This window comes from Phasianus colchicus, chromosome 12 (genome assembly GCF_987193195.1).
Source record: "Phasianus colchicus chromosome 12, bPhaCol1.hap1.1, whole genome shotgun sequence".
Lineage (NCBI taxonomy): Eukaryota > Metazoa > Chordata > Aves > Galliformes > Phasianidae > Phasianus > Phasianus colchicus.
In genome coordinates this window covers 2,276,860-2,299,246 of record NC_143447.1, presented here as the reverse complement: position 1 = coordinate 2,299,246, position 22,387 = coordinate 2,276,860, and the positions used below count along the sequence as shown (strand labels likewise).

At 43.5% G+C, this 22,387-nt stretch overlaps 1 protein-coding gene across 7 annotated transcripts in view; it reads right to left on the bottom strand.

Annotated features, from left to right (window-relative positions):
* Positions 1-2,401: 2,401 nt before the first annotated feature.
* The window catches only part of NEO1 (neogenin 1), a 178,392-nt gene continuing 158,406 nt past the window's right edge, over positions 2,402-22,387 (bottom strand). For 3 of the 7 annotated variants that reach the window (XM_090148621.1, XM_090148624.1, XM_090148625.1), the window contains exons 20-29: positions 21,975-22,169; positions 21,269-21,301; positions 17,666-17,734; positions 16,752-16,899; positions 14,862-15,100; positions 14,244-14,336; positions 9,520-9,678; positions 7,728-7,982; positions 7,410-7,546; positions 2,402-4,994 (exon numbers count right to left, since the gene is read on the bottom strand). In XM_090148621.1, the coding sequence (XP_090004747.1) occupies positions 4,911-4,994; positions 7,410-7,546; positions 7,728-7,982; positions 9,520-9,678; positions 14,244-14,336; positions 14,862-15,100; positions 16,752-16,899; positions 17,666-17,734; positions 21,269-21,301; positions 21,975-22,169 (1,412 nt within the window). In that variant the 3' untranslated portion in view covers positions 2,402-4,910. The remainder of the gene's footprint in view (positions 4,995-7,409; positions 7,547-7,727; positions 7,983-9,519; positions 9,679-14,243; positions 14,337-14,861; positions 15,101-16,751; positions 16,900-17,665; positions 17,735-21,268; positions 21,302-21,974; positions 22,170-22,387) is intronic. The other 4 variants (XM_090148627.1, XM_090148628.1, XM_090148623.1 and 1 more) reach the window with 2 other exon arrangements.

Genomic DNA, 22,387 nt, shown 5'->3' with positions numbered 1-22,387 from the left:
GAAATGAGGATGCATCAAAACCATCAGTGGGTGCTTTTTCCTCTTCTGGAACCTGCTAAGGGTGAGTATTACCTACTTGGATTAAGTCAATGTGATGAAGAATTACATCTCATGTAATTCTCCCAGCTTTCGGTGGGGGTGCTGCAGGGTGTTTTAACCAGGGCTGGCATAGGTGTGGGGGGTCTGCAGGTACTCAGTCCCCTGGGATTTGGTAGCTGGCTGAGACAGCTGGGCTGGGGAACAGCATTTCCTTATAAGAAAGCACCAAGGAAAATTAGTGTTCGCTCTACTACATTCAAGCCCTGTGACAACCAGCTGCCTTGGCTGCATCCTTGTGGAGGTGTGGAGGAGAATCAGTATGTGCTAGAAAAGTGCTTCGTGGTCCTGTATCCCAGATAAGAAGGTGGGACAATGGGGGCTGAAATTCAGCTCAGGGTAGAATTAATCCTTTGCTCCACCTCACTGGCTGTGGGTTCATCTCCCCAACAAGTTATTGATAGCTTTCGGGTTCTTCTTGCCTGAAGAAAGCAAGTACACAGTCTGATCTGTGGGTGTTTCCTTCTGCCATCCCTTTAACCTCTTGTTCTCATTTTCTACCCTCATGCCTGCTGAGGGGTTTTGTCCTCTGTTCCATTCTGCTCCCTCTCATCCTGTCAGCCCTGCATCTTTTCCTGTGTGCTTTTGGGGGATTGTCCCCCTGCCTCCCAGGGCACCCATCACACAGTGGAGCTGGCAGGCCTCTTGGAGGCAGCTGTGCATTGTTTGCTTATGGATGGTTACAGGGCACACCTCAGAGCACCAGCTGGCTTCTTTGTCCTCCCACAGTTGCTCTTATGTGTAGTAAGGGCAGCCATGACCTGGCTGAAGCCTGGACCAGGAGGGAAGCTGTATTGCTTTGACATCTTTGGCAAAGACAAATGAGCTCAAATTGTGTCATATTTTCATAGGGATGTCTTATTTGAGATGAGAAGTTATTTGCTGTTTAAACTCAATTCTGTCTTGAGATAGGAAGCTGCTCTTACTAGGAAAAGCCTGCAAGTGTTGTATCAATTTATCTAAGGTGCTGGAGCTGCTGTAAGTCAAAGCTTTATGCCTATGCTGGGAGCATAAATGCTATTAAGGAAGGACACAGTGAGGCATGAATAAAAATTAGTTTGCTGCATGAGTTCATTACTATGCTGCTGCTGCTAACAAAAGAGTCACTAATGTCAGTCTCCCTAACTGAGGCTGAAGAGAAACAAATTAATCTTTTCCAGGTAGATGCAGAAATGGTGCAGGTTGGGCTTTGCCTTGCAGTTCTGCTTACCAGCGAGGCGTCGCTGCCATCTAGTGTCCGTGCCTGTGCTGCACCAGGGTGCAAGGTACAGCTGCTCGTCTGTCTTCCTACCTGGCCTAAAATGGGCTGGCCGTCCCTCACCAGCACCGTTTTGTCTGGTTTGACCTGCAAAGCACGTACCAGAGCAAACTGTGTGCGCTGCCCGAGCAGGAATTGCTTTTGCTTGAGGTGAGTTAGCAGAGGTCGCATCTCTGCAGTACTGCCTGTCTGTGCCTGCATCTCCGCTGTGTCTTTGATGCTCCCAACCCAATTCTTACACCTTTCTTCTCAATTCCTTCACTCCTTTATATGTACTCCATCGCTTCTGGCACGGCTGAGGAATCTGTCAGGTCACAGGGTCGTGGAATCCGGAGACCTCAGTGTGTTTCTCTCACTATAATTTTGCAAGGTCTCACTTAGCAAAGTAAGGAGAGGAGGGAGCAGGGGAGCAAAGCAGGGCAGTAGGTTGTATTCCTGTTTGCAGAGGTTGGGATGAGGAAGAAAGGGTCTGATGCCCCCAGGGATGTGGGGCAAGGAAATGGGGATGCAAGGAAATGGGGAAGCTGGCTGGATTAAGCATGAAGGTAACGATGAGGATATCACAGCATTCTGAGGGTTATATTTAAAGAATTCTAGTATCACTTCTCTGGGTCTCACTGTCTTAAGGCTGTTTGTTCTCTGAAATGAACTTCTGCTGTGAAATCCTTTCTTCTGCTGCCTGCCTGTTACAAATGGCACTGTTGCACTGAGCTTTTGAGCTCGGTGAGGGAGGCAGTGCTTTCTCAGGTCTGTGTGTGTGTGCAGGGGAGGAATGGTGTCCTCCTGTTCCTCGGGAGGGGCAGCTGGACCAACCACAACAAACAGTGCAAGCACTGCTCACCAAACCTGCTGCCCGGGTTGATTGAGGGAAGTAGAGGAGTAGCTGAGAAGAGAAACTCTCCAAACAGTCCAGAATTTGATTGGATTAAAAAAAGTGTATTGGATGTCCAATACAAAATAATAAACATGAAGTTATCAAAAAAAGCCATAGAGTATACAGCAAATACTACAGAAAAAGCAAAAAAAAAAAAAAAAAAAAAAATTTAAAAAAAAAAATTGTACAGAAAGGTAGATGTCTACAGCAGTCCTTAAAATTATTCTACATGAGAATCATAAAACAATATACAGGTTTGCTTTTTCCCTAAATCTCTCTGAGGGAAGCTGCCACTCAACAGCTTGACTATGACACTACAAGGATACACAATGTCCAAATTTAAAATCACAGGATATGTAAGAAAACGTAGCATTAAAATGTGAAAAAGTGCAATACAGATTGTACACTGAATTGAATAAATGTTTTCTTTTAGTTTAACCTTAAAAAACCAACTTTGAACAGTTGTTTTATCATTAAAAATATTCCCCCTCCCCGAATTCAATGACAATATTAACATTCATGGTGTTATACATAAGTAATATTCACAAAGACCCACCAGCTAAGAATACTGTGTGTGTAAGATGGTATTTCTTTGGGTATAGGTAAAAAATAGGCGAAGGAAAACATCCACCCTTCCTTTCAGGACCAAGTATGCTGTCTTAGTATTTAAATACATACTCTGTAGCTTATTTTGCCCTGAATTGTATTGATCAAAAGTCCAAACATCAATTTTCCAGGTGGCCCACAGTGCTCCAATTCATTGATTTCCTCCCTCCCCTCAAATAATAAATAAACCCAGCAACTGAGCTAAAAATGAGGATACAAAGAGTCCAGGCAAGGAAAGGAAGTAAACCCACAGCCCAAGGCCTGCTGTGCTCTGGGAACATTGACTGGCTCTCCTTTCCCCAGCCATTGGCACCAGGAATGTGGGCCCAGAGCTTTAGTTACAAGTATGCAAGGGGTGGGAAGCAATGGGGGTTTTGTTTGCTCTGTTAAATCTTGAGCAAACAGCTCATTCTGTGCCAGCAGGTGCAGCTGGGGGCTCTGAAGTGCCTGCTGGTACCTGCACTCCCTCTATTGGTAATTCTGAGCTTCCACGAGAAATCCAACAGCTTCTCCCTGGCAGTAAGTTTGGGGTTTCCTTTCATCTTAGAAATGAAAATCCATACGAGTTCGGGTTTCCTGGGCAGATGAGTTTTGTTTCTCTGATTTTTTTGTTTTTGTTTTTCCTTACTAAGATACAGTCCCTCCTTTTACACCATTCTTCCTCAGACTACGGCAGAGCCAAGCAATTGTCTACGTAAGGAGGAAATAGATTAAGATTTTCCTTCCCCTCGCATTGGATTTCCCTTTGGATTTTCCTTCCTTTCTAGACAGATACATGAACAGCACCTGAGTCACTAATACTGTTTTTCTTTTCAAATGTATAGAAAAAAAAAATACATTTTGCCTTGCTTACATCTCTCAAGAATCCTTAAGAGTTCTTGTTTAAAGGGCCTGGGGTGGAGAAACTGCACTGGGGTTGGACTTGCTGCTGAAGGGTTCTGTGGACACAGTGTAAGGTAAGATGGAAAATACCCTTTGATTTAGGAGAGGCCCAGGCAGCTCCTAGCACCCACAGAGCTGCCTTTAACCTAACAACACCAAAACAGCACCGTTGCCAAAACAAGCAGCAGTGTCATCTGAATGTAAGGAACCCTACTTTACAGGAGGAAATTTTTTTAATGTTTCTAAATGAGGCTCTCACTGCAATTCAGTAACCAGAGACACAGTATGCTGGAGTTACAAGGAAGGACGTTACAGAAGATGCTTTCATTTTCTTCAGTCTTTCGAGTCAATGTAGAAAGACAGGAAAACAACAATAATGAAACCTCCCCCTGGATTCCCTCCCCATCTACTTTTCCCCACTCAAAATATTGAAACTGCACAAAAAGCAACAAACAAGCCTTTCAAATTACATTTCAATTCAAACAGACTGGTAATCTCACAGTGATGAGAGGAGAAAGTCAGGCTTTTAATAATTATAATATAAAAATAATAATAAAAAAAAAAGCTTACAAATAACAGTGCAGCATCCCAAAAGGCCATGGATTAACTGCCAGAAGGGGACGTAATTATATGCAGAATAAAAAAACAAAATAGAACAACCCACACTGGCAATGAATTTTCATACACAATAGAACAAGCAGTCTAGGCTGTGGAAAACAATAGTTTCTCCTTTTTTTTTTTTCTTTGATTACATTATTTTTTTCCTTTTTATATATATAAAAAAAAAGATAAAATAAAAACACAAAATTGTACATAAATGCGAATGTCCAACACTGAAAAGGTAGGGCAATCACACCACTGAGACAAAACCTGACCAGGAAAAAAAAAACCTCATGAAGTCCACTCTCTTTCCTTTTGTCTGGATGCTAGATTTCAGTCCCATCCTGCACGGACTCAGCAGGTAAATGGAACTCAGCTTGGTGTGACTTTGTTACAGGATGATGGCTGGGAAGGTCGTTCCTCTTTGACCAGCTGTAGCACAAATGCACCAATTGGTTCCTCTGCCTCCTGGGGATGCTCTCAATGTGCTGTCCCTCTTCTGTATTTTTTTTTTTTACTGTACAACTCCTTGTGTTCCAAGGCTGAGTCCCAAGACGTGTGAAACAATCTGGAGTCATGTCCTGGTGAAGGTGGTCATGCTGTAGTGATGGCATTTAGGTCCTTCATGAGTCCTTCCAGGTGGGCCATCTCTTTGGTCAGCTCATCTGGTTCATAGCTCTGTGGGAGAGGGAAAGGGTTACTGCCAGGGCTTTGCTTCCTTTGGTGTAAGGAACAGAAAGAAGTGCTCAGTGATGCTGGTGGAGATTGTGGCCCTGACTCACAGATAAGCAGATTTATTGCATTACAGAAATAAATACCTTGGAACAACACTCAAATATTAAACACATCTTTTTGCAGTAGTGATTCATAGCTTCACTGATTTTGAGACTGTGATCATCTTGTCTGTTTTTCAGGTATCAATTCCACCTTCAAGGCAATGGCTGCATGTGTACCCAAGTAGGTTCTTTGAAAACATCACCCCAGCTTAATTGAAAAAAATGGCTGAAAGAATCACAGCTGTAGAATTTTTTTTTAAGATCACTTATGATTGCTAATAGATGGTACTCCATGTCAAGCCTCAACTGTTTAGCTTCAGCTATACTGAGCAGCTCTCCTAATTTTATTATCAAAGACACTCTGACCAAGTGCACCCCAGAACCTTTTCATAGCAAGTCTTTCCTAGTATGATGTAGTTTTCAACTCCTTTTTTTGCTTTTGGAGCATTTCTCCAACTCCTCCTCATTCTCTCACCAGTGTTTTCAGAGTAGAGAGATAAGCCAGCTCCAATGCCAGCTGTGCTTTTGCCAAACCCAGGGCAGCACATCTCAAATGTACCATTTCTGCTCTTGTACGTTGGAGGCACGTTATGAGACCCCTCTGGGTGGAGTCTAAGATGAAAGCTACTGCTCAGCTGCCTGTATACTACAATGCTCAGTCCTTCCAGGGAGGATGCTTCCAGCTACAAACTGACACAAATGAACACTGCAGGCATGTTCAGCTTACCAAGCAATCCAGACTCCTTTGTACCAGAGAAGTTCCCTCTGTCCTGTATCAGAAGTGTTATCTGCTAACTGTTGGCCAGTGATAAATATTCCTTCAGGATCTCATAAAAGATCCTCAGGAGGAAGTTTTTCCCAAAGAGGGTGGTGACACACTGGAACAGGTTGCCCAAGGAGGTTGTAGATGCCCCATCTCTGAAGGCATTCAAGGCCAGGCTGGATGTGGCTCTGGACAGCCTGGTCTGCTGGTTGATGACCCTGCACAGAGCAGGGGGTTGGAACTGGATGAGCACTGTGGACCCAGGCTATTCTATGATTCTAAAAGCTCAATCCATTTGGATCACTTTCTAATCCTACCTACCTTCTATAACTCCTATTTTAGTGAGCATAAAGTATGCACGATGACTTTATATTGTACAAATTTATCAGTGGCTAACTTTATGCACGAGTATATTTAAAATATAAATATTATTTATGAATTATAAGTATTTTGGTATCAATACTAAATAAATATGTAAGGTAGGAGTGACAACAGAAGGGCAAAAGTGCACCAAATCAAGCACGTATACAATCTCTAGCCCAGCACTTAGAGTACAATCAAGAGGGTGAATTAAAGACACCAGAATGATACGAGGAGAGGAGAAAAAGAAAATAAGAAAAGAAAATCATTCAAACAGTTACACAACAGCTAATACAACAACTTCTTGGCTTGCACTTTCAAAGGAAAATAGCTCTTGCCTGATGCATCAAACATCCTTCCTTCTTAAAAGCTGCCTATTTTAATGAGGCTCAACTGTTGCATTTTTCCCAGATTACTTTCACAGAAACATATTATTTGTGATGTTAGCTTTAAGCATTTTGGCATCAATTGTTAGTTCTTCATTTGCAGTGACACTCCTATGCTTTGGCAGCTACACAGCAGCATAAGCAGCAGCTGCATGGCTTTAAGAGAATCCATGCACAGCACGCTTGCAAAATGAAAGCAGGCAAAAATCAGATGTGCAGGGAACTTCTACAGCTCCTGCAAATAGAAGCCAAAGGCATAAACTGAAACTCCATTAGGTGCTGAAAAGAATCAAGAGAACTGCTACAGACAGATCTGGGCTTCACTCTTCTCATAATTGCAGTAGGCTAGCAAGAAACCTGCAGCACTGAGCACAAGAAGAGAAATTAGAAAGGAAGTGTTAGAGAACATTACTCTATTTTCAGCTAATAGCCTCAGGACAAACAAAATATTGCTGAAGATTTATCAGTTTTGACTTGGTGGGCTCTGTGGACCAGAATAGATGGAAGCACAGCATCTGTTTTGTGCAAACAGGAAGAGCGGTACGGTCACAGGTAATCTTCTGATCTAAAAAAGTACCACTCATGCTTGCATTTAGGTGCTTATCCTCTGAACTTACAGCCTTGCATAGAAGGTATTTGCACTAGATGATGTTTTTATGTGGGTTTACGTACAATGGCAGTCAGTGCAAGCCAGAAGTCTCATTGTCCTCTGCCTTTGGAAGTCTCAGTGCAGTCACTGCTGAAGTTTACAGCTATCACACAAACTGAGGTTGGCCCCAGGAAGCTGCTGGCAGTTCAGGGTACTTACGCTTTCCGAGTCCTCGAGCATCCTGGTGGTCTCCTGCACGTCAGGGGCACTGGGAACCACCACAGGCATGGGAGGCCGTGTTCTTCCTAAAGTCCCAATCGATGCAGTCTTCACTGAGTGAACTGGATGGGAGGGAGCTTAAAAGAAATTGTTACACAATTAGGCCTCAGCTCTCTGCCTATTCAGAAAGCTGTTAGGAGAATAAAAAGGATTCATTTCAGTGCCCACCTCTACCTTACCTCACACCTCCAACCCCCGTACCCTTCTCTCCTTCCAATCCCTTCCTGTCTTCACACATCCCTGCCCATTGCCACTCACCTTGCTGGGTCAGCAGCGGGGTGCTGGGCAGCGCGGGGTCGTAGGCAGAGCCGGCTGCTGGCACTGCTGGCACTGCAAAGCTCTTCAGCGGGTGGGATGGGCGGACGTGAGCTGTGGGCAGGCTCTGGGCCGCGTCCTCCTCCTGTGCACTGCCCAGGTAAGCACCCGAGCTGCTGTCGGGGTCCTGGTGGTCTGCACACGGCTGGGATGAGGAGGCCGGCATGGTGTCGGAGCTCGGTGTGTTCCGAACGGATTCTACAACAGACCAAAACATGTGGTTTGTTTTCTGGAACACAAACGGTCCCTGTGGTCAAATGGAAACAAAGCAGCAGTGTTGACAAGTGCTTTTTCCAAGATTGCTGTTTTAAGCTAAGGAGTGGTTGACCAAATACCACCAGCTCTGTGCAACTGTCCTGTTTGAAGGTAAACTGCAACTGCTGCCCTCCAACAAAAGCTTGAGAACAGACTGAGGCCACAGGTACAACACCAACCAGCAGTTTTGCACTGGAACAGCTGTGTGTCACAAGACACAGTTGGCACTTTGGACCACAGTGTGGGACTCAAATCTTCCCTCTCGTTTTACACTTCAGTATTTCACAGTACTGGAATTGTTACATAGGTACATGTATGCATGTAACACTGCAGCACATACAGAAGAGCCAGTTTTCTTTCCAAGATGATTGACAGACTCCAAATCCCTTTACTTGCTGAAAGCTAAAATGAAATGCCAGGCAGCAGGCTCCACCCTGAGCCGAAAGGACAAATGGAATGGCATCATGAATTCAGGGCACCGTGAGCCCACTCAGAGCACATGCAGGACAAGAACCGGACAGCAAGAGCTGCTACTTCAAAGGTACAAACAGAGCAAGGAACCTCTGCCTCTCAGACATTGTCTGCTGGCATACTGCAGCCTTATACCGTGCTCTCATACGGAAATAGGAAACAACTATTGTCTTGGCTCTGGCATCTTAATTAAAATTTTGACCTTGAACTAGAGAAGCCATAATTCACTTCAACTCTAGATGTTACCTACTTGTTTTCTAGCAATACTGTTGCTTCAGAGTTTTTCACAGCACTGGAGATGTTACAAAAGCCACTGTGATGGGTTGCGCTTCAAGCCTGAAAAGCACTGCACAGGAAACACCACAGTTTTCTTTGTGCTTCTGGCAGATTAACCAGAGCGCCCCAGGAACAAAGTCTGGACCTTAGTCCTCCCTTACATTTAAATACAACTACTTAGAAAAGTTATTATCAAATTAACTTGCTCAAACTGGATGCAAATGGATGTTTCAGACTCCAGGGCTGAAGGTTTTAGAATAAGGAGTCCTCCTGTTTGAAGCGTGTACAAAACATTAAACTTCCTTTCCAAAGGGCAATATCTCCTACCAAAATGATCGATACCTGAGCTACACAAGAAGCTGGTTGCAGAAAACTCAATCTAACACAAGGATATTGTCTGTGCTTAAACCCATCCCTCTGCCTCTACGGGAAATAACTTTCCCTCCATTCCTTTTCCCTGTCTTTTTTTGGCAACGAAGCAGAAAACGTGCTGTGGGTCACCTACTGAAGCAAATACAGTGCTGGGTGAAACTGCAGCTGCCATCTAAAAACCTCACAACTGTAATTTCATTCAGCACAAAGAGATACAGCAAAAGAAAGAAATGTACCAGCTGGGTCGGTCCTGCTATAAGGCCCCAGCAGAGGCTGACCAAGCTCCATTCCAGCTCTCCATTTCCACATTTCACTCATTGTTCCATAACAATCAAAATCTGCCTGGACATTTGTATCTCACCTGTGGAATTGGCCCTGTCTGAATGGGACATGGATGTGCCCATCGGCCACGGGCTGACCTGGTGATGGAGATAGCTGCGAGTTGGAGAAGCGAGGCTGCCGGAGTGGAAATGATGGTGAGGGTTATCGAGTGAATGGATGGGATGGGCACTAATCACAGCTGTGAATGAACACAAGACAGAAAAATGCTTAACGTACAGACAGACGTGCACGTGTCCTGAAACGCACCACATCCCTCCCTTCTCCCACAGCAAAAGAGCCAACTGCTCGGCACATTCGTGACACCAAGACAACATTTCAGTGCCAATTTTCCAGCTCTGCTCTATGCTTTAGCTCCCACCAAGACAACAACAACCCCCCCAGAGGCAGCACCTCCATTTTGCTGTGCAGCAAAATCTCTCTTGGCTGCATCTTCCAAGAGCTTTCTGTTGCACATGAGAAGAACAAAGTTCAGCTCCCTTTAGAACTTCCACGTATTTCACATGATGCTATAAATGTTAGACTTACTAGAAGAAAGACACAAGCTCAAATTCCACTATCATTTTTGGCAGTCATTGAGTTTCTCAGCACTTTAACTAAATGCGGCATTTTTGGTTAATTAATTAACGTAAGACAATTAAGCGTAGGAGAAGACACTCAAGGCTCTGTTCATTCCCTCTGTACAGTTAGTAAACTCTGCTCCAATGCACTCAAACAAAAACCTCTTCTTTTTTTTTTTTTCTCCTCTGCCATCTTCCTGTTTTATTTTTTCTGTTGGAGTCAGATGAATTTTATACTTACTGTAAGTCATCCTTTGCCCTCACCCTCCTGCTGTAACAGCAAAATCCCACTACTCCACACATGGGAGGAAAAGTGTGCACACAGTTTAATTCTTATGATGCATAAAATACTAAATTGCTTCAAATCATTGAGAAGAAAGAGTCTCAGCACAGAAAACAGAAGGGAAAGGCTGAACTTCAGCGCTACCACCAACACCACAGAGAAATGGCTGTGCTGGGTCATTCATTCTGAACTTTTCCTGGAAATTCCCCACACGTGCTGGCTTTGAAATGCACTTTCTAGAACAGACACAAACAATTCTGTCATTGTAACACTGAGCCTGGTTAAGACTCCTTGCTCTGATGAATACAGTTTGAACTCAAAGGCCAACTAAACAAACCTGAACTCTCTGACTCCTTCATTTCCTAGAAACCAGCCTGTCACAGTGTGTGACTTGATCAGAGGAGGCAATGTGCACAGCTATTGGTAACAACAGATTTTCCTCTCCCATTATGTCTGCCCAACAGAAAGCCATCTCTATTATCAGCCTCCTGTAAATGCAGATGACTACACAATACTGAGCGCTCGGTGCGAGATTTAAATCCTGGTGAAAGAGCTGCAAGGGGATACGGCCACAGTAAAATATGAGGTGCTGTCACTAACAGCTTCGAGGAAGACTGAAATGCTGCGTCATCTCGCAGGGAGCTGGCAAATGGAGGAACACTCTGTAAGAGCTGAGTGATCAGAAGCCATGGCAGAGATGACAGCCATCAGAGACACAGGAGTCGTCCTGTTGGTGAGGTAGGAGGCACGTCCATTGCAGAGCATACAATTAAGTGTAAACAAGATTGTAGTAGCTCTGAAACACTATCTGCAGCTGTATCCAGTGAGCAATGGGGAGAAGAATGACCCACAGGAAGGTAAGTGCAGCATCCCACTTTGCCATCCAGCTTAAGCTGAGGGCAACTTTGCAATGAGTATTATGGGTTATCAGATCTGAATCACGTAGCCTTCCTGCTCAAAAATCAGCGCATTGTGCCACCAGACCTTCATGAAGACTATGATGTGCCTTTTAATTTCAAAGAAGCAAAAAACTCATATTGAGAAACAGACAAAGAAATGCGATGAGTTAAAAAATGAATAGGCCTCTGCTTCTTAACATCCCTCCAGAAGTTTTGTTTTCCTCTTGTAGAAGGCAGGGACCTGCCAGGCACACGCCATTCCTGTTGCACTGTTGTACATTAAAATATAACTGAACATTAAATTATCCTAATTTAGTATAAGAGGTAAATTTGAACACAGCAGTGGGGGAGAAAAAAAAAAGCAGAGGGAAGTTATCTGCAGCCACAGACTTGGCTGTGCTTCCAATGTGCACTTGGAATGTGCACATTCCAAGTGCTTCCAAGCACATGGAATGGTCCTACCTATGCTGCTTACTGAGAAGGGCCTCATGTATCAGAATGTCAGTGTTCTGCATAGCTTCTGCCAAAAGTATCTAAAAGGCACTCAATTCCTTAACGCTTTCACTGACCAGAAATCTACAGCTGCAACTCTTTGGAGCTTTTGCAAACAGGAGATAACGTTGAAGTCACAAGAACAACTTCAAGCCCTGAGGCACCAGAAGGCCTTATTTCTCCTTCGTGCTGACCTGCTGCACTGAGCCAGCTGTGTCTGTGCATCACTCCTCCTCTCTGGGAAAGCAGCACTCTATAAGGCAGGAATAACAGATAGGCTTCTCAAGCAAACACAGTAGAGCCGGTATCAAAATAAGATGTCAAAACTAGGTTTGGTGCTGCAAGGAAAAATCATATCCGCAACTGTATCTGTCAGCCTCATCATATCAGCTTCAATACCATCAAGCAGTGCACTTGCAATATGCTGCCTTCGTAAGATGTGTGCCACCACTGTACCTATCACACCTGTCAGCTGCACATCTTCCATCCTATGAGGGGCTCATCAGGTAAGCTGCTGAGAAGTCTTTCTCACTGAATTAACGTAGTATGAGGCACACATTGCTATGCTACTTCTGTGCAGCATGCTTCAGCACTGGCTGCTGTGTGTACTCTGATGTGTTCATCCAATGCTGTATCTCATCTGGAGAAAAACACACTCAGTGTCAGAGTGCAAAGGAAGACTCCATGCAGTCTGTATTTCTATGGGGTCACGCGAGTCTGAATGCACTGTGGAAATCATCAGCTGCCATGCACCTTGTTAGACACCTATCTTTGACAGCAGACAAACTTTGAAGAAACAAACCAGAATAAAGGTGATTAGCATCAATCTATCCTCTGGTCTTCCCCGATACATTAAAGCTCGGAGAAAACAGGAAGCGTCAGACTACTTACTTTAAAGCAAGAAAAGTAGATATTACTCCTGAAATACATTTCAGCTCCTGAGTTTCAGTCTAGTTATTGGGAGGTTTAGCAAAGACCCGTTTCACCTCAGAATTCCATCATTTGTAGAACAGAGGTATGCTCTAATGCTTAAAATATTTCATAGTAAGAAAAAGAATTTTTGTTGAAGCGATAGGAACACAAGTTAGCACTTCTGCTCGACAGATCATTAATTGATAGTGAAGCACATAAATAAGAAGTAACACCAGACAGCCTCCTTATTTAGAAGTCTGCTCTGCCAGACCAAAAGCCTCAGTCCCTATCAGTGACAGAAACACAGTCTACTACATTAGTGTAACATACACACTGTGGAACAGTACTGCTGTACCTACTGCAGAGGCTTTTGGTTTAAGAAAAAAAAAAAAAAGAACAGCATTACAACTCAAAGCTGTTTCTGCTGCTCAGTATATTATGGAACTATTGGAACTATCTCACCAGCAGGAATGTCTTGCATTGAGCCATGGTGACACACTGCTGAGTTCTCATCTTCCCTCACCAGGTGACTGAGTTGTGTCTGAAGCTGCTCCTGAGCCACTACTGTGCTTTGGTGTGCATTCATACTGATTTCTGTTTGCCTTGTGAGGGTGGGCTCTAAATTATAGACTGGTCAAGACCTACTTCACAAGGAACTCAGCACTGGGGAGAACAGTTCTCTTTGATGTTTCGGTGAAAGACTAAGGTCAAGGCAGGCACAGGTAAACATGGCCACAGAGGAAAGAGTGAACATGATTCCTGTGAAAGTTTCAAGATGGTGCCAGTAACTCCATATATTTTCAAAGTGAAGAAGAGTCAGCAGAGATTCCCCACGTACCGGTGCTGGTGGGACTAGCTTTAATCAGTTATCTGTGTTGCTGACCCAGACCCAGAAGCAATCAGAGAAATATTTAAGATTAGGATCAAGGGGATGGAGTAGCTGCCTCATAAAGAGAGGCTCAAAAGGCTGTACTACATGGCTGGGAAGAAGATGACTAATGGTGGAGATGAACCCAGTGGAGACTGACCAACTCTGATACTAGAATGACAGATCACTTATTGAAGCCAGTAAGAGATTGGTTAAAAAAAATACAATACAAATAACTATATGAGACATCACATTTTGAATGTCTGGAACTCACTGCCATGGGAGACTAGAAGCAGACAGCAAATTCAGAAAGGGGTTAGACCTGGTTAGCAGGTCAGTAACTAGACAACAAAACTCTTGGTGGCAATGTACCCTCTACAGCTCATGTGTTACAGCTGGCAGAACACAAAGGGATGGACTATAAAAAGTAGCCAGGCTCACATCTCCCTAAAAAGCACCCGCAATTGCCACTGCTGAAGGCTGAGACAGTCTGCTGACACATTCCTAATTCACTCCCTTTTGCAGTACACCACCTGCTCACTCAAACACTGCCTTCACAACAGGGGATTTGGGATGCTTTCTTTGAACCGTTTCCTTGCAGATATGGGAGAATTACTTAGGAGATTCTAAGTGGAAAGACTGTAAGTCATTGTGGGTGTGTGTGCATACATATCAACACAGCTTGTTTGAGTGCTCCCAGTTCCAAGGCAGCTAGGTGGGCTGTAGACTTACGCTGAGGAGGCTGAGAATCAAAAGGCATCATCATCTTGGGCCTCATCCCCCTTCTTCCTGCCAGCGTGGACATGCTGTCCTCCGACTCATGCCCTGCAGGAAGAATAATGAAGGTTATATAGCATGGCAGCAAGACTTCTGTGATACCATACCAAAATGATTTTAATCCTCCTCTCATTATTTCTGGGTGTGTAGGAGGGCTCTCCTGTAGGTAAGCAGTTTTGTGACTCGCAATGGACAAAACCAGCTCCTCCATCCTTCACCAGGAGGAGGACAGTTAATGTAAAGCTTTCTGGGCACTGGAAGGACTCTCAAGGCCATCGGGCAAACACAGACCCAACTGCGTGCTTGCCTGCACACACCTGTTACATGAACAACTGAAAACTGATCAGTTGTTACAAAAGGATAAATCATCCAACTCTTGTGCTTCAGTTTTCTCACTAAAACACAATTCTTCCTTTGTACACAGCCTTATAAACTAAGCATGAGGCAAATTAACTACTTGGAAATTAAGAACAAAGAAATACGATGGCCTAGAAAACTTCAGTAAAGAGATTTTGCCAGATACAGTAAAATATATTCAAACTCTCAGGATCAAAGTACTTGCTGGTGGCTCACCTCTGTAGGAGTTCCGCCTTTGGTGAATATTGCTGTCCATGGAATTATCAACTGGGGTGATGTCCTGGGAGTTGCGAGGGATTGGGGTATCTGTCATGATTGGATTGGGATCTGGAGATTTATCAATGGGTTTTAGCTCCAGTCTTTCATGATGGATCCAAAGGTCAGGAGGCTTGACATCTTTGGAATTCCCTTTGTACTTGTGGGACCCATTCACTGATTTGCAGGCAGCCCGTTTCCTCGGGAGGGAAAACAAATAACATGTTCTTAGATGTATGCTTCCCTTCACTTGGTGGAAAAAGGCAAATTTTCATTGAGATTTCTTTCTGATCTTGTATCCAGCTGAGCGAAAGCCACCCACTGGGCAGGAAGCTTTGAATTTTACATATAAGCACATCTGGCATCTCAGCATAGCCCTGCATATTCCGCAACTCTGATGCAGAATTCTGTCTCCAATGGTACACATACTGCAGAACTGTGCTATACACACTATGGAAGTCTAAGCTTCCATTAACAAAAATTAAGTTTCCAGTGCTTATAGCTATTGAGGGAATATTCTAAGCATGAAGTGCACATACACCATGCTGTGCTGTACTCCAGGGCTTACAAACAACCTCAAACAATAGCTGCAAGAGCGTGGAAATAGCCCATTACCCCAATAGCATGGTTAACCTGAAGACTAATGAAAGAACGTTCATTTTACTGCTGTTCAGATTAGACACAACTAACTACAGCACATGTGAGGCTCCTTGTTACACATTTGACAAGAAGGGTTTTTGGAAAATTGAAAATTAGAGTTCTTGCACTGTACTGCCCACATACTCACTTTGGACCTTGGCAATGACAGAAAGTTGTCCCTCCCAGGCAGGGGAGTTGCCAGACATGGCTGGGATACGTGGCTCAGATACCTGACCACGTTCCGTTCTGAAAGGATTTGCATTTTGGCAGAATGGTTCAAACTGAGCAAAACAAGTGGAGATTATCTTAGAAGTTTGACTTTTATCACTTCCTTAAAACTCTGCTTTGCACAAAAGAATCTCTTCATATTCTAAAAAAAGTTCAGTTCTCTTCAGTTCTTTGAAAGAACACGTAGAAACAACATTCAGGAGCTCATGAATGGAAGCATCATTTCTGTCACCAAAATGAGGGCAGAAGTCAGATATACCCCTATATTTATATTCTCTACTCCAGGTTCTACTCCAGTCATCTATCTAAAAATTATGCATTGCTTGGAAACCTGCTCCAACACAGTGAAGCACGTGCTACAAACAGAAGTGAGAATGTGTCTGAGCTGCTGATCTCACACAGCTCTACACAGATGCTCAGGACTGGAAACACAGGAGTTAGGCCAGCATGCTGCCCTGTCTGAATTGATTCTGCCTCTGATCCTGGTGTAAGCAGCAATGGAAGCTGCATAAGAAAAGATGCCAGCTCTCAGATGACCATCTGAGCTTGCAGCAGGACACCCATCAAAGCTTGGTGTGATTACTTGCAAACATACAGAGTTGATTTTCAAAAAGGAATGCAAGATAATCCCAGTATTTTAAACAATAATTTATCTTCAGAAAGGAAGAGGTGCAGGTCTATGTAAAAGCATTGTTCAATTCTGTAAACAGCTGATGGCTGCAAATTCTGAAATGCTGATTAGGAAGAGCAGAAGAACATCACAATCATCTCCACCACAACACCCACCAATACAGCTAGGTTATCTTCTGAACACCAGAACTCAAACTCATGTTCCAGCACTGCATTGTTATTTGGATCTCAGCACATGGCTTCTACAGCCCACTAGACTTCAAAGTAAAAAACTCTATACCATCATAAAGGAAAGATTAACTAGAATTAAAGGAGAAAGATAGGACGGGGCTGACTGCCACCCAGACAGCTTACTTTTTTTGGTGAGAAGTGGTACGACGAGTGCAGAAAACGGCAACGATGACCACTATCACAATGGTGATGACCCCAACAGACACTATGATGACAAGTAGCATGTTGCTATCCAAGGGAGACGTCGGACTTCCATGGGGACTGTTACTGCCTGTGGAGCAGGGAGAGAGGGGTTATTTATCTTAAAGACTTGGAGAAGATCCCCATCAGAAGCAAGGGGCACCGATCCGGGCTGGGAACAAGATGAGTGAAGCGAGCGGGATGGAATTCTGTTGAAATGCTTACTTATTCTTTCGTCATTCACAAGCTGTGTTTCTGTACTATTGTTACATGGATAAGCCACTTAATTGATTCATTTCCAACTAACAGTCTACAAAACTTCAAGTTCACCCTACTCAGACAGCTGCCATAAGGAAATCCAATAGTTGAGAGTCTGAGGAGTTAACACGGGACCTTGCTAGAACTAAAACAATGTGGGCATTCCTTTGGACCCAGTAATCACATGAATCCTATCAGTATTCAACTGCAGGCACCCTCCTCCAAAGGAAAACACATTCTATGTAATGCTAATGAGTGCTACTGCAGGGCAGGGCTGCCACAATGCACTGTGCTAATAAGGAGAAGGGGTTAAGATGGTTTTTCTCCTTCCTGATGTGTTCTCACTGAGTTAATTTTACACTTGTGCTCTATAGCAGCCATTTAAAACTGAACAGAGAACAAGATCCACTGTCAGACTTAAATGCAAACGCCTGTGAAGGTAGTTCTTCCAAATACCATACACAGCTATGAGAGAAGTCTGATACGATTTCTTGAGTGGGAAATCGTGTCATAAAGAGAAAAAAGTTAGGGAAACAGATCTGATCAGGGCTGGGAACAGTGTGCAGTCACTCCAGAACAGCACAGCACATCACACCTACCGCTGAGCGGGGGTTTGTAGTCCGGCCCCACGTCCACCGGGCGGCTTCCTTTCCCTGCAGATCCCGAAGCTGGAAAAGTCACATATGTGGTAATTCCATATGCACCTCCACATCCACACACACCCACAGACTCCCACACGCTGCAGCATTCTAAGGCAGCTCTTTCAGGAGTTCCTTCTGAACTGCTGTGAGCACTTTCCCCCCTACACGAAGGGTGTTCCTCCAAGGAGAGAACCACTTCAGAAGAGCTATTTAATAATTGGTTTCCCGTGCAGCCTGTTGTTCCATCTTAAAAAATATAATAACAATTATTTGCAGTAATACACAGGTATATATTGAGACAAATGGCTTTACCACACTTGTACAGTTAATCATATTGAAGCGGTAATTATACAGGTTTTTCTTCCTAATCCCTAATTACATTAAGTGAGGAAGCAAAGTGCTGTAAATATTAAGTCCTGCCTAAGCATACAGGCCTGCTTTGAACTTCTCCCCATTCTTTTTCCCTTGTTTCACATTTCCACAACTGACAATGAAGTATCACTAAAATGCTTCTGGTGAAAAAAATCCGGCTTCTTTTGTTGTTTTGTGTTTTCAGTAGAATGCACTAATGCAAAGTTACCACCAATGATAACCACACCGTGCCAGGAACAACCTTCCCCTACAGCAATTCAGGATGCACGACAATACACACAAAGGCCCCAAACCACAGAAAACAAAAGTCCCCAAATGCAGCACTTTCATAACTGGAAGAAGGGTTTTCCCAGTTAAAAATCCACTCCAAACAACAAATACTAAATGTAAAAGGATGCACATGAAATGGAAGTTATGAACATTGTGTCAAAGCCTGTAACTTAGACAACTGATAAGAACACGGTGAGAACAGCAGAAAGTACCAGCAAGAAAACTGCATGAACTCCAACAAGGCCACTAAGAAGAAAAGATCCGTGTTCACAGTGAGAAGTTAGGTGATGTCTCAAATAATGGAAAAGATGTATTGCAGGACAACTGTGTAATGGCAATGACCACAGGAGCTGCCAGTCCAGAGAGGACACAGCACTGAGCTGAAGCACGTTCTCACTTTGAAGTACTGGACAGATAATTTTGCAGCAGCAATGAAATGAATTAAACAGGATTGTAAGCAGTTTGTATTTAATGTGTTTAGATCCATATGGCCAGGTCACTTGCACTGAAAGGATGTGGAAAAAACAGTGAGGTGATTTCTCTGCCCAGAGGAGCTCAGAGGCAATACAACTAACTGGCCAGGTTTGAAAAAGACTAACAGACAGCCCTGTGCATGTGTAATGCAGCAAGTGGGTCCTTGGTGTGGGCAAGGTCATGGAGCAGCTGACAGCCAGGAGATGGTGGCACACTTCACGTCCATCTTTCTGTTGGATGGAAGCAGGTATTTCCAACAAACAACGTCTGACTATAAACGTCATTAGTAACTATGCAGGCACGCTATCTTTAGACTTCTATAAAACATTTTACCAAGCACTGTGCAATGCTTTGTTAAAAATAGCCTAATAAAAAAGCAATGTGGCACCTATTAACAAGATTAACAACTAATTAGCTGATAAGAATAAGAATTATAATTGCAGAATCATTGTTCACGAGGGATATTTCTAATGAGGTTCTGTAAAGACCTGAGCTCAGCCAAGTATAATTCAATATCCTTAATAACACTGGGAAGGAAAATTAAAATAATTGCTACTCAAGTTAACAGATGACACAGGATGATGGAGTAGATAATGAGATATGCACAGTCACCTGCCCAGACCAGTAGGGACCACGTGGCAGCTGCAGTCAGTTCAGCTCATCAGGGCTCTGTGCTCACTGCCACACCACCCCCATATGGGTGCATCAGTGACAAAGGATGCAAATCCCAGTTAGGTGCTGAAAGTGTTGGGATGTGCCCAAGCCAAGCACACGCACATTGCACTTTCTCTATGGCCAACGACCAGCCTTCATCCAGCAGCTCACTTTGCTGCTGAGGTTTTCCATTCCCTTCTGTATCAAGTCCAAGTTCACCTGAAACTGTTGGTGCCCATCAGTTTTCTGCACCCCGGCAAACCTGCTTTCAGTTTGTGCTACTTTGGGATAGTTTTACTAGGACAAGATGCCTTAACCTTTGCTCTTCTACTAGACAAAGGCCCTGCAGCCCAACAGTAACAGCCAGCAACTTTTCCTAATACAAGCTCTGTGCTACATGAGTGTGTGGAAGAACAATTCAGGGTGCTTAGTGCAAAAGAACAACCCTGAAAGAGGGGAGAAGCAAGACAGAATGACTGAGCCCAGAACCTCAGTCCCACTGCAGCCTGTTCCTCCCAGTCCTGAGCAGCCCGTGCAGTATTTCCTGAAGGACACAGCTCTGCAGGTACAGATCTTGTCACCAAGCATGTGTTCTGCTGCTCAGCTTATGTTCTTCTTTTCTACATTTAGGCTATTGCTATGATTTATCATCTCCACCCTCTCTTACAGGAATTCTGAAACAAAACTCCCTTGGCTTTTATGATTTATAAATCATATACGTTTATAAACATTAATCCAATTGTTAGTAGAAAAAAGTGCCACTTCAGGATGATAATGTTGGTGAGAAAATGTAGTTGTCTGCTGAAATGAAGTTAGAAGATGAGTGCAGAAGAAGAAATGGCAACTTTTCAGTAAAACCTCTTCATCTTTCCCATTCCTGTTGCAGTGAAGCACAGGGAGCATTTGCTTCCCCCAGACAAGCCTGCACCTCAGCCAGCATCTCTGTTATGCATCAGGGTAAGAAATTGCTCCATAACTGCCCACTATCAACATTAGTTAGTACAGAGAAGGTGAAAGCATATTTAAGAAATTACTTCTAAACAACAGATTGAAAGCAAGTTAAGAAAAGCTCATTCTCAAACCCTGTCAAGATCTGTTTCATTGTATGTCTAAGCTGCATGTCAATGTCCTTTTAGCTTCATCCCTTTAGACTAATTCTTCCCCTTTTTATTAGGCTTGCAGCTTTTTTGGAAGAAAGCAAAAATAGCCCTGGGACATTTGCTGTATAAAGCAATGCAGGAAACTCAAAGCTACCATTTTTTCAAGGGAGCATTAAGGCTGTTAGTAGCTAACACTGTGCTCTTCAGGAGTCTGGAGTCTAAATGAGCTGCCAAGCAGAATCTCACACACAAAAAAAGGGTTTCTAGAGCAGATACACTTTCCTTTATTCCAAAAATAATTATCGATGTACAGCTCACAAAACAGCACTTGTGCTAATTAGATACTGTCTGATCTTCCTCCTCTATACGCTGAGATCGCGCATCCATGGGCAGAGGCTGGCTGGAATATCACTTAATCCAAATTCATTTTGACAGAATGATTCACCTCTGGCATTACCCACTTGTCCGTTCATGTGACATCTGACTACAGAGGCCACTTTATATTCCCAACACCCGAACCACAAATAGAGTTTCCAGTTACTCCACTATTAAAAGCACAACAGGAACTTGAATTATATTTATATTTAGAGCAGCAGATACTTGTTTCATTTATGAGATGCAACAGCACATGGAAAGGAAAACAACATGTGGAAAGGATGGAGTAAGAGAGAAAGCACAGCTGTTCATTTACCTTGATCATTAGGCATTTTATCTGAGGATTCAGCTAGTGGGAAAAGCACAGGGAAGGAAAAAACAAGAGAAACATCACAAGGCTTGAAGCAGCGAGAGATGGAATTTCAACTTTCACACAGCATAAATGGACTTGTTGGCATTAAGCTCTAAATTTTTAACCACAGATACATGGAGAAAGCACTGTTACAATTTCTAGCTTTCACCTCTTCTTGCTTTTTTTTCCCCCTCAGGATATGAGATGTTTATGCCAGCTCACCAGCTAACAAGCACTCCTCGATTAGAAAGCCTGCTGTGTCACTGCAGCTCCATCACACTCCCATGAGCTGGTTGGTGTTCCCCAGCTCCAGCTGCTTTGGACTGCTGCATCACAAGCATGTGACACACAGGACCTCAAGCCTGAAAGCAACTACAAACTTGTTTTTTAAAATGCACATGTGGGACGTGGGCCCTCAGCACTAATAATTAGATGCCCTAAGGGCCAGCTGCTCACTGGGAATAACACAAATAAGCAAATAGTTGAGCAAAATTTGCATATGTGTTAACTACATGCAAGAGCAATCAGAGAGAAAATTCTATTCTAATCAAACTTCATCATCTTCCTGTTTTTTCCAGCTTAAATATAAAATTGGTGCTGCTTGGTGTCCTACCCTCTGAGGTGTGGCATTCAGAAAATGAGAAGCTATTTGGATGCAGGTGATACTTACCTTTAGGGGTCCTGAACTGGACGGCCTCAGACATGGGCCCCATGCCCTTCGAGTTGCGGGCCTGAATTTTGAAGTAATACGGGGTGTCGAGGGTCAGCTCTTGTATCTGGTGGGTCAGCCTGTTCCCCACAACGGGCTCAATAACCCAGTCGTGTATCTCAGCATTCACGTCTGTACTGTAGTAAATGATGTATCCTATTCAAAAGAAGGAAACAAAAGGATTTCACACAAAAAAGAACGCGATAGTCGTAAGATCTAACAGCAGGAGTTCTACTGACTATTAATGATATTTGCACAACCAAACGATTATGGGTTTTTGAAAGTGTGTTCTTACATTTTCAAAGACTAGGGATGCATTCATGTATCAGACAGCCTTCCCATCTTAAATGTTAAGCTGTTCAGAAGTATGTTGA